General features: G+C 37.1%; 1 protein-coding gene across 2 annotated transcripts; it reads left to right on the forward strand.

Moving 5' to 3' along the window:
- Nucleotides 1-265: 265 nt before the first annotated feature.
- Nucleotides 266-11,841, forward strand: chrna5 (cholinergic receptor, nicotinic, alpha 5). 2 transcript variants are annotated; one of them, XM_051870610.1, is made up of 9 exons: nt 266-401; nt 827-934; nt 6,127-6,278; nt 6,623-6,667; nt 6,897-7,006; nt 8,832-9,009; nt 9,233-9,565; nt 11,033-11,401; nt 11,486-11,841. In XM_051870610.1, exons 2-9 carry the CDS (start codon nt 862-864, stop codon nt 11,642-11,644), a joined length of 1,419 nt encoding a protein of 472 aa, XP_051726570.1. In that variant the 5' UTR covers nt 266-401; nt 827-861; the 3' UTR covers nt 11,645-11,841. The 2 variants fall into 2 exon arrangements, with proteins under 2 accessions (XP_051726570.1, XP_051726569.1); XM_051870609.1 differs by lacking the exons at nt 266-401; nt 827-934 and adding an exon at nt 3,185-3,275.
- The last annotated feature ends 390 nt before the right edge of the window (nt 11,842-12,231 follow it).

A 12,231-nucleotide genomic window follows, 5' to 3' on the forward strand; every position in this document is an offset into this window, starting at 1 on the left:
AGTAAGTACGTAGGTAAGTGAATAGGGTCAATTTTTACACTTTATGTAATAGAGGGTCTTCGCTCTGTCTCTCTATCCACAAAAGGGTCATTAGCCTAAAAAAAGACTGAAGGAACTCTTTTGTACTCTCATTAACGTGTGCATGTTTTTGAACAGGAGGGGGCAGACTTTACAAGATAATGGAGGATCCATGGCTGTGATTGGCTGTTTTTTTTTTCTGTGCGGGAAAATGGGGGTGAGGGGGGGTGGGCCTGCCTTTCTGGAGGAGGAGGAGGAGGAGGAGGAGGAGGAGGAGACCATGACGGCTTGTATGTGAGTAAGCAGCCACACACATGCTGGTTGGCATGGACACACGACAACCAAATGGAAAAGAATTCTGCTCTCTTCCAGTCCATAATCAGGTAAGGAAAAGAAAATGACAAAGAAAGAGAAAGGGAGAAAAACAGAGAGAGAGAGAGAGAGAGAGAGAGAGAGAGAGAGAGAGAGAGAGACACTGGGTGTTTGCAGAATGATGAATGTGAATATAATCTCAACAGACTCTCTAAGGTGGATAGATACATGCTTTTTGTGATTGTGTGTAAAGGTCCGTTCACATGTGCATAATGCAGAACATGGTGATATTCCTACAGACTGTCACATAATGTGACTTGTTTTTTTGTGATCAATTGCACACACATGAAAGATGCAAAAGATGCAGCATTCAGGCACATGTGCAATGTCTTCACCGCATATATGTTTAATTGCTAACAGGCTTGTAAGTCTTCAATAACAGTTCGGGCTGTATTTGTGCGTAATAAAGTGCATGCATGCCCATGTCTGCTTGCAGGTCTTCTCTGTGGTTTTGCTGCTCCTGATGGTATCATGGTAACAGCTCACAGCACTGTCAGAGCTCTCCTCCTGCTGGTCTGCTGTGCTGTCCTCTGCTCCTCTATAGGTGAGTGTCTCTGACCTTGGCTCAGTGCCCCACCTAACATCATGAAGCCTGTCATGCCCATAATTCAACCGAAAATTTAAAGAAAGAAACATTTAAAGAAAGAAAAATCATTTATATACTATCATTTTATATAATTTAAATATAGATAATTTCTATAATATATTTTGTAAAGAAAATTATCTTTAGGACCATTAAGAAAAAAAAATACTTATTTTTTATTTATAAATAAAAAAGTGTTACAAGTGTGCTAACATAGGCTGAACTCAGAATACTACTGTACTAATCTTACTAGTAAAGCTATAGGGTAGGAAATTTCAGAGAGGCTAGCAATAGCAAGCTAGCTTTGAAAGCATAAGATCCCACCTTCCCTTCAGAGCGTTCTCCAAAGCCATGCCTCCTCCAAAACACATGAACGCGAACAGCCGGAGCAGAGTCTGCAAAGCGTCATGAGAGATAACATTAAATTACCTCATATCTCAAAGCACATAACATTACAATAATAATGAACGGAAACAACTTAACTTGTACCACCTGACTGCTGCAGATTCATTTCGGTGTTAAAAGGGCTGCGAGCAGGGTGCGTGAAGGTATGAAAATAGATACGGTAAAGGGGCTCTATGTAGGAATGACACCCAGTGGTCGAAATAGGTACTGCAGTCCAAATTCAAAATATTGTTTGCCCCGCCCCCTCCTTCAAAGACGCGGGTGGCCAGCTTGAGAACACGCAACAAGAGGGAGCGCAATTGACAATGAAAGCTGAGGAGACTTACACACTGTAAGCTGATGAGTTGATTTATCTGTGTTTTAATATGCTGTCGTTCATAGAGATTTTTAGATGGATGCAGAGGCTTTTTAGGTCAGGTAGAATCTGCGATTCTATGCGATTCTTGTTTGCTGGTTTCCATGGCTGCAATACGCGGTGTTTTCCGCCAACTGGCAACCTGTGATGTCGAAATACTATTGGATAAACTGGCAGCACACGGTTTGGCACAGACCAAAACAAAGACAGACATTCCGACACGGAATGCACATTTCAATGTAGAATATCTGGCTGTAGCATTGTTTTTCTGAGAAACAAGTAGGTGAACTTAGCATGTTTCCTAAATATCTGCAAACATATTGGGGTATTTTTATGCTTTATTAAAGTAAAAATCTTACATATAGCCCCTTTAACAGCAGGTAGGACATCCTATTATTGCATTTGGACCGAATGCAATGATTGGATGAAAATTGGTCTTTTGGTCCTGAGACTTGCACAGAAGATATATGTACCTTTTTAAATATTTAGACCATTTCTATTATTGATTGCTATCAAGTAGTGAAGAGAGTTTCAACCAGTATAACAAAAAGTGTTTTATAAAAAACATTGCCTAGCTTTAAAGGGATAGAAAGGGATCACGTGAGAATGCGCATCAATAGTACGCATGTGTAATCTCGTGGAATATATACACCAAAATGAGTTTTGGCGTGCATATGATACGCAGTTTTTCGCGTGCATATGATACACACTTTATGGCGTGTATATAATACGCTTGGTAGTCTTGGGTAGGAGTAGTGGTGTGGGGTTCGTGCGTATTACAAGCCATAAAGTGTGTATCATACGCACGCCAAAACTCATCTTGGCGTATACATTCCACGAGATTACACATGCATACTATTGATACGCATTTTCATGTGAGCGGGCTAGGTAGTTCTCTTAATAATGAAAATTGTCATGAGACGCCATGCATTTCCTCTTTCTGACAGTAGATGGTGATGTAAGTTAATTGTTAACACTTTAAGGTACAATATGATATCAATGAGGAAAAAATTGTGTTTTTCCTGCTTAAAATTGGGCACTATATAACAGTATCAAAAAACATTTTCATTAATTTCTATTTTATTTATTTTTTAAAAGTTTGTTGCTCAAGGCAACTTTGTACCTCAACAAATAACAACAAATTGAAACATTTGACATTTTCATCTAGAAAAAAGAAGTGTATTCATTGAAAACATCTATTTTATATTTAAAGGGTTAGTTTACCCAAAAATGACATTTCTGTCATTAATTACTCACCCTCATGTCGTTCCGCACCCGTAAGACCTTCGTTCATCTTCGGAACACAGATTAAGATATTTTTGAATGTCTGCTGAGGAAAGCGATATCTTTGTCTTTGTCCTTTTAAAAGTTAAAATGAACAGTATGTATGTTTTGCCACTAGAGGTCGCTTTTTCAAAACAATAACTAAGGCGTAGCTTGATGATGCCGTGAATGAGCATGGAATCATGGGAGTTGTCATCTTCACATCCACAGCCGATGGAAAGCAATCCGACGGCACTCAGGCAGAAATCATGTTCATAGGTGAGCTAATGTATTAAAGTTTTATCAACATTACTGTAGTATGAAGCAGGGCGGGGCAGAGAGCCCGGGACATTTTACGTAACTGTTTTTATTATGCTTATATGTCGAAGTCGGCTGCTGCCGCTCCTTTCGCTTTTTTGTTTATGCATATTTTATGATTAAAGTTATGATTAACGTCCACCTCCTTCGTCCCTGAACCTGAACTTTGTTAGTTACGTTTGATCACTTAAATTCACATTATTTTATTTCATTCTAGTGAAAAAGCCACGATTGCTGAATTACTACTCATACAGGTCATTTTATCTGATTAATTAAAACTGTAGGGTAACGCAGTCTCCTTTTCTGTTTAAAGAATAAAAACATAAGGTGCCACAAAACTATAAGTGAGGTTATTTGAGGATTGAAGGCCAAACTGATGATTACATCCACACACACAGCGCACCTCAGAGATATTATAGTAGACAGCACTTTTGGGTTAAAATGACACATTTTATAGCAAGGCTTTTGTGGAAATAGATTTTCTTGGCTTTTCCCTTGGGCTTGTATCTTTATACTGTAAAAAGTGAAAATATAGGAAGGTATCTGACCCTTAAAATGACTTTTGTTTGTGTAACCTAATGTAGTCATGTTGATTTGGTCATATTGAATTCTATCATTTAGTTACCACTTTATTGTAGAACTGACCAGCCTTGCATATGCTTGTAGTGCATATGGGATATACAATTAATTGAGCATTAGCATTGCACTTGTCATGCTCATTCTTTGCATTTTAATTAGTAATGTTCAATTCAGTTCATTAATGTGTAGCTTTTTTTCTTCTTCTAAAATTCTGTTTTATCTTATTTATTATAAGATAAAATAGTAAAAACCACAACTGTGTTCTTTTACATCATGTTTTAAGTCAGTGTTTTAATAAGGTCATGGTCTACATGTTCACCCACACTGATTATCACTTTATGAGATAGTACAGGTCAGCTGTAACAGTGTGACCTGAGGATTAATATGTTTTCTAATCAGTCCTTATATTGATCAAGGGAGACCAGAACCACACATATTGATCAATGGGAAAACAAGCTGAAACTGGAATACCATCTGCGGTTGTCTGTGAAATGACCATTTAAATAACTTCAAGATTTATAAGCACAGAAACTGTGTTAAGATAAAATTGCAAAATCGAATCAATATCTAAATATGGAGCTGAATAATTGGCACAGAAATGCATCAACCAGGCAAAGAAATGCATCAATCAATAAATGCTGTTTGGGTCTTAGAATACTTTTTATATAGGATAAATGCAGCACCAGTGGCCAGCAACCTCATTTTAGACAGAAATGAGAAAAATGACATTTGCAGTGTTTTATGGCTTCTGGGCCAAATCATTCCCTTGAGTCTCAGCGAGGCTAGATGATTGATTCTGCCTTATATTACATCCAGCTTCAGACATCCCAAAAATTGAAATCCAGAAGACTACCGAATTGTATATACAGTTTAGATTTAAAACAGGCTGGTGAGTGTAGTGTATACAGTATATATATGGTGATATATATACACATACACTGTCGATTTAACACGTTAATTAGATTAATTAGTTATGGTAAAAAATGATGTGTTAAAATCTTAAATGCACTCTTAACGCACTTGAAAAAATTCCATATTAATAAAAAATAAATAAATAAATAAAGGTATAGTTCACCAAAAAAGGAAAATTCAGTCATCATTTACTCAACCTCATGGTCCCAAATTCATTTGTAAAAATTTCTATGTTGAATCAAATAAAATATTTCTTTCTGAAGCTACTTTTTGTAATGCCTGTTTGATGCTTTACAATAATGACTTCAAATTATCTTTTGGGGGTAATTTCTTTGCCAAAATTGATGTGCGATTAAATTTTGATTATTTAGATTAATTAATCACCACATTATTTAATTAATTAGAGTAAAAATTTTAATCGCTTGACAGCCCTAATATATATATATATATATATATATATATGTGTGTGTGTGTGTGGTATATACATACAGGTCTAGTCATAATGTATGTGTTGTTAGTTTAGAAACATGCTTACGGCAAACTTGTTTGGCATCAAATGTACTTCAGCTGTCGTATGCAAATGAAGGGCATTTGTATGATGCATAGAATGACTGTATTATATGTAAACCATTTTAAATCAGTCTCTTACAAGCTTCCATTTTAGTTAGGATGCTTCCTTTGGATGCAACTTCTGTAGTGTTTGACATTCCACTTTGAAGAATATCCCTCCCACCAGTGATGGTAACACAACCCAGATCATCTAAACCAGTTTCACATTCATAAATCTCATTTCATAACTATCTGCCCCCACAGAAAAGAACGTGTTTAGCAAATCATGTTTCCATTAGTGACTCAGACTTTGGAGGCCCTGAGAGGCAAATCTGATCATCACACAGGATATTGGCATGATAGCAGCAGCTGCTGGAGATCCAATAGCAAAGCCAAGTGAACTTCATTAGAGTTCATCAAGTATACTGCACATTAAAACAGAAGTCATTTTTAAGGCAGCTTTGAAAGGCTCAAGCTCTGATAGTCACTGATATTCCGTCATTCCAATAAGAATTAATTCTATTGGTCTGAATTTGTAGATGACACTAAGGTGCAAGCTTGCTACAAAGCCTATATGTCTTGGGTGAGATGTTTATTGTGAGATCAATATGTTCATTGACTAAGTGTCAACCAAACTGTCACACTTTCTATAACCCTGTGCTGTCCTTGTATCTGGGACTGTTGCCATCTAATTTCTGTCGTTTAGTGTCCCAGTCCCTCCTGATTGATTGAATACAAGAGAGATTAACATGAAGATGTTGTTTTCTTTAAGGTCCTCCTGTGCTGTCTTCCTATGCCAAGACAGAAGACAAACTGTTTAAACATCTCTTCAGAAACTACCAGAAATGGGTGAGACCAGTGGAGGATCTAAATGGAACGGTGCAGGTGAAATTTGGCCTGGCAATCTCCCAGCTGGTGGATGTGGTGAGAATTAGTCATTCTGAAATAGCGTTCCCCTTATTCAGGCAAAATCTTAGCTTACAATTAACATATTTTAAATTATATACATTAGGCAATTCTCTATCATTAAACTAGTTTATTTATTGTTAACCTTTATGTTCTGTTTGGGGTCAGATAGCTAAAAGGGTTAGGGTTAGATTAATGGGGTTACAATGGGGTAAATCATTCATTATATCTGTCATGTAAAGCATTGGGATATACGGCACCCCAAACATAAAGAACATAAAAAAGTCAATCTCAGCTGAACATCAAGGTTAATAGTATAACACAGATGTAATATATATATATATATTATTTTTGTTGGTTAGGATGAGAAGAACCAGCTGATGACAACCAATGTGTGGATGAAACAGGTAAAGCAGGACTTAACCCAATAAGGTTGATCTGATTAATATGTAATAATTTTTCATTATTTGTCGACATATTGTCTGCATTTAGATAGATTCAATTTTCACTGTGGCCAATGTGTTCTATTCTGGTGGTATTTGGTAATGAGTGCACACCCTTCCAACGTACACACATTACTTTCTTTATGGTTTTGTGTGGGGATCAGCAGATATATCCATCTCTCTCTGCGTTCAGGAGTGGACAGACATGAAGCTCCGATGGAATCCGGATCATTACCTGGGCATCACTTCCATCAGAGTTCCCTCAGACTCCATCTGGATTCCCGACATTGTGCTCTATGACAAGTATGTGTATGAGTCTGAAAGGAAACCTGAGAGGGACTGAGCAAGATGTTTAACATTTCTGTTAGAGCCAGAAAAATCCAAAAAAGTCTTACAATATTATTATTATTAAAAATTAATAAATAAAATGAAAAAGACTGACAGTCACTTCAATCCCCTGATCCAGAAAAGAAGCAGAACAACAAAATTAAACAACAAATTCTATTTAGATCAAAATCAATGGTAACAAAAAGAAAGCAAAAAAAATCTTCAGAAGAGGGCCAGGTCAACATAAACAAAAAGTTCTAACTTACAAGGTTAGCATTAAATAACTTACACAAACGAAATTAAATTAACAACAGTCTTAACTCGCTCACTCTCTAACATAAACATAGGCAAATTTCAGATTCAAAGACAATGGCACCCTCACCCTATAACTTCTGAATTCATAATTAAAGAAAGTATTCACACAAAACTAAGAGTAGAACAAAAATATTCACATCGGGGAAGAACACACTCAGCATTCCCCATGCTCAAAGCTGTAGTGGTTACACAAATTATTAAAGGGTTAGTTCACCCAAAAATGAAAATTCTGTCATTAATTACTTACCCTCATGTCATTCCACGCCCGTAAAACCTTCGTTCATCTTCGGAACACAAATTAAGATATTTTTGATAAAATCCGATGGCTCAGTGAGGCCTCCATTGACAGCAAGTTAATTTACACTTTCAAATGCCCAGAAAGGTATTAAAGACATATTTAAAACAGTTCATGTGACTACAGTGGTTCAACCTTAATGTTATGAAGGGACGAGAATACTTTTTGTGTGCCAAAAAAACAAAATAACAATATCTAGTGATGGGCGATTTTAAAACACTGCTTAATGAAGCTTCAAAGCTTTACGAATCTTTTGTTTTGAATCAGTGGTTTGGAGCATGTATCAAACTGACAAAGTCGCGTGATTTCAGTAAACGAGGCTTCGTTACGTCATAAGTGTTTCGAAATTTCAATGGTTCAACTTGATTCACGCTCCGAACCACTGATTCGAAACAAAATATTCGTGAAGCTTCATGAAGTATTCATGACACAAAAAGTATTTTCGTCGCTATATAACATTAAGGTTGAACCACTGTAGTCACATGAACTGTTTTAAATATGTCTTTAGTACCTTTCCAGGCATTTGAAAGTGTAAATTAACTTGCTGTCAATGCAGGCCTCACTGAGCCATCGGATTTTGACAGAGAATGAAAAATTAGACCACCATTATAATTTCTATAGGTCAATACTGCTCTGAAGCACAGGTTGAAGATCCAAACACAGCTTTTATTTAGGGTAGGTAATCCGCAGTCATAATCAATAAACAGGCACAGGGTAAAAACACAGGTAAACATTCCAAACATAAAACAAGGTCCAAGAAACAGGCAAACAAAGAAATCTAAAGAAGAGGCAAAATATCAAAACAATGAAACCAGGAAAAAAACGCTCAGAACTGCAGTAACACAAACAAGACCTCATCACAAATGAGTGAAAACCATAGACTGTGGAGGAAACACAGGTTTTATAAGGCAGAGCTAAACAAGGTAATCACTAAACATAATCACACATAATGAGACGGGTACTGGGAAATGGAGTTCATGATAAGGTAGCAAAGGAGATGGAAGGAGTGCCCTCTGGTGGCGATCATGGGCACTCCAGCTGGCGGACAAATTAATGTTTCCAACTTTTCCATGCCTGTAAAAGTACACAAACCTTCACTTTTGAAATGTGAAACATTTTATACTCCAATTTGACTTACTTCTCATTAAATTTGGACTCTCCATCTCATGACTGAATGATTCTCACCTGCAGTGCAGATGGTAATTTCGAGGCCACAGTGACAAAAGCAGTGGTGAGATATGATGGCACTATCTCCTGGACCCCTCCTGCCAACTATAAATCTGCCTGCACCATCGATGTGACATTCTTCCCCTTTGACCTTCAGAACTGCTCCATGAAGTTTGGCTCCTGGACCTACGATGGTTCCCACGTATGTTTTTAACTGTTATTAGAGGCATTAAAAATTTAAATTCTGAAAATTATTTACTTTTTGGATTATTTAGCTATCTATTGTCAGTTCACAGTGACCACTTTAATCAGACTCCTTAAAATATCATAAAGCCCCCATAAAAGTAGCTAAAACTAAGCATATGATAGTTTCTGTGTTTAATATTGGGATATTTATGTAACAACTGCATAATTTTCTTTTTAAGGTGGACATTCTCCTTGAGGACGTACATGTGGACAAACGTGACTATTTTGACAACGGTGAATGGGAGATTGTGACGGCCACAGGTAGCCGGGGTTTGAGAAGTGACGGGACATTTTTCTATCCATCCATCACTTACTCCTTTATTATCCGACGTCTTCCACTTTTCTACACACTCTTCCTCATCATTCCCTGCATTGGATTGTCTTTCCTGACCGTGCTGGTGTTTTATCTCCCATCTAATGGAGGAGAGAAAATCTCCCTCTGCACGTCCGTCCTTGTCTCCCTTACTGTCTTCCTTCTGGTGATAGAAGAGATCATCCCTTCCTCCTCAAAGGTGGTACTCTTTTTAAGAATTCAAAGCTATATGAAATGACTTCTGTGTTTTAATAAGGTATATACTATAAGTCAATGTGCCAGACACCACACTTTTCTGAAGTATTTCACATTATTGTCTGAAATATAAGAGTAAATTGCAGTATTTCTCAGCTATTGGTTGTCTGTTTGATAAAGTTTTACCACAAATATAAGTTCATTCATCTATAGGCATTGAAATTCTATGGAATGGTATATATTAGAGATGCACCGATACTAAATTTCTCTGCCAATACTGATAGCCAATTATTCAGAATAATATCGGCCAATGCCGATACCGATAGTTTGGTTTTTCTTAAGGAAAAAAAAAATCTCTCCCAAATAATGTTGCAAACTATACATGGAACCCTCTCATTTGATGTCCTTGTCCAATATTAGAGGTTACAATTAACAACAGAGGTATTATATTCAGCTGCTGCTTATTTTCAGATATAATAATTACACTCAAATAAAAACTGAAATGTTTGTATAAAACTTAGTATCACATAAGGTAGTTTTTGTAAGCACTTGTTGTCTTCATGGCAAATTTACAAAAATATATAATTAACAGTAAATAAGCTCCTCTCTAGTGTTTTTATAGATAGCGAAGGAACTGTGAACATTGGAAAACATTCCTGAGGTAAATGAGACATGATGTGATATTGTTCACAAGCTGTTTTAATGACGTCTTTCCGCGGTTGAAACACAAATAAAGTAATTACATGAGACATGATACATTCCGGTAAGTTGTACTATATCTTTCAACATACCTTTGATGTTCATGCATGTTTTTCGAGATATAACTTTTTTATTTTATTTTAAGTATTAAAGAGGAAGAAAAGACTTGCGCTCCGCACTGCCGCCTGAACTGAGGCGTTACAGCGATCTGACACGTCACATTTAAAAACGTCAAAACGCCATTTGTTGTTTGAATGTCATGATAAAATGGACAGAATTTGAAAACTGAAACTTTTATTCTTGTCAGAAGTAACATAGCACAAAGCTTTTTGCGATTATTGGATGGGAGGCGCTACAAATAATATTTGATGTAGGAAAAAAAACGCAGACCTGGCAACCCTGGCTTGAACTACGGGTGATTCATAGGGTCAAAAGAGCCTGCTTTAACGTCCCTATTTTTAAACTGTTAATGTGTTAAAATTCAACACAAGAGTGATTTTCTTCACACACAGTATGTATGAGTTGCACGTTTGCAGAGTCTGACGTTTTTCCGCACCCTTTTGATTGACAGGATATAATCGGCCCTGATCACCGGCAGTTTTTAAACAATCGGCCAATGGCCGATAGTGATAATAATAGCTTTTATCGGCCGACACCGATTGTTGGCCGATACATCGGTGCATCTCTAGTATATATGATAGTATTATCTATATGATCTTATAATCCATATTGTCGAATGACTTATGTTTTCTGCTGTTGTTTTCTGTCCCAGGTCATTCCTCTCATTGGAGAATATTTGGTCTTCACTATGATCTTTGTGACACTTTCCATTGTCATCACCGTCTTTGCCATTAACATCCATCATCGCTCCTCATCTACTCATCACAGCATGGCGCCCTGGGTCCGCCGTATCTTTCTGCACCACCTGCCTAAACTGCTGTGCATGCGCAGCCATGTGGACCGTTACGCCACCACCGCAGGGAGGCAGAGAGCAGACAGGACTGGAAGAGAAGGGCTGGGCTATGAGAAGAGTTTGGGCCAGGATACCACTCTGCCCAATGCAGAACACAGTCTGCGGGCAGCCTTAGAATCCATACGCTACATCACGCTTCATGTGGTGAAGGAGAATGAAGTCAGAGAGGTAAGATTGTTATTGTCTCACTTTAGACTTGTAGGCATGATGTGATTTTGTGAGTTCTAATGAATTCTAATGTAATGCCTTTAGGTTGTTCAAGACTGGAAGTTTGTGGCCCAGGTTCTGGACCGGGTTTTCCTGTGGGCATTTCTCTTAGTATCAGTGCTTGGCTCTGCTCTCCTTTTTATCCCTGTCATCTATAAATGGGCCAATATCATTGTTCCCAGCTATGCTGGAAGTACCAGCTAAAACACATGAATGTATAAAATTAAACAAATCTTTTGCTTGGATAAAGTTTTTGCATTATTGTTACATTTATTATTGTAGTCTTCAAAACATCTATGCAACTTGTGGGAATCAAGCGCTGTCATTTATGCTGTAACATGATGCATCACATTTATTGTTGTATGATGATTTCATTACAATAAAATTTACAATAAAAAATAGTCATTGTGCATATTGACAGTTTATAAATGTTACCATCAGCGACATATCAATAGCAAGCAGCTAATCATGGTTTTTCTGAGATGTGAAGGCTTGTGGCTATTTAAAAAAAAACAACAACAAAAAAAAACATTCAGTATGTCCTACTCCAACTTCTAGTTTCAATAGAAAATACATCAGTACAAGGGGAAAAAAAACTAAAAAAAAAACTAAAGGGGACCTATAATGCCCCTTTCACAAGATGTAATATACGTCACTGGTGTCCCCAGAATGTGTCTGTAAAGTTTTAGCTCAAAATACCCCACAGATAGTTTATTATAGCTTGCAGTGGTGTATTACTTAGTTACAGTACTTGAGTATTTTTTTGGGAGAATCTGTACTTGAGTTTTTAT

Source organism: Ctenopharyngodon idella, chromosome 18, assembly GCF_019924925.1.
Source record: "Ctenopharyngodon idella isolate HZGC_01 chromosome 18, HZGC01, whole genome shotgun sequence".
Taxonomy (NCBI): domain Eukaryota; kingdom Metazoa; phylum Chordata; class Actinopteri; order Cypriniformes; family Xenocyprididae; genus Ctenopharyngodon; species Ctenopharyngodon idella.

What these genes read in the sequence shown, in the direction of transcription:
- chrna5 (XM_051870609.1), top strand. Translation starts at nt 3,200, where the DNA reads ATGGGAGTTGTCATCTTCACATCCACAGCCGATGGAAAGCAATCCGAC. An exon ending in TCTCCCAGCTGGTGGATGTG is followed by an intron (nt 6,279 to 6,622) that starts GTGAGAATTAGT and finishes TTTGTTGGTTAG; the next exon opens with GATGAGAAGAACCAGCTGAT. An exon ending in GACATTGTGCTCTATGACAA is followed by an intron (nt 7,007 to 8,831) that starts GTATGTGTATGA and finishes TCTCACCTGCAG; the next exon opens with TGCAGATGGTAATTTCGAGG.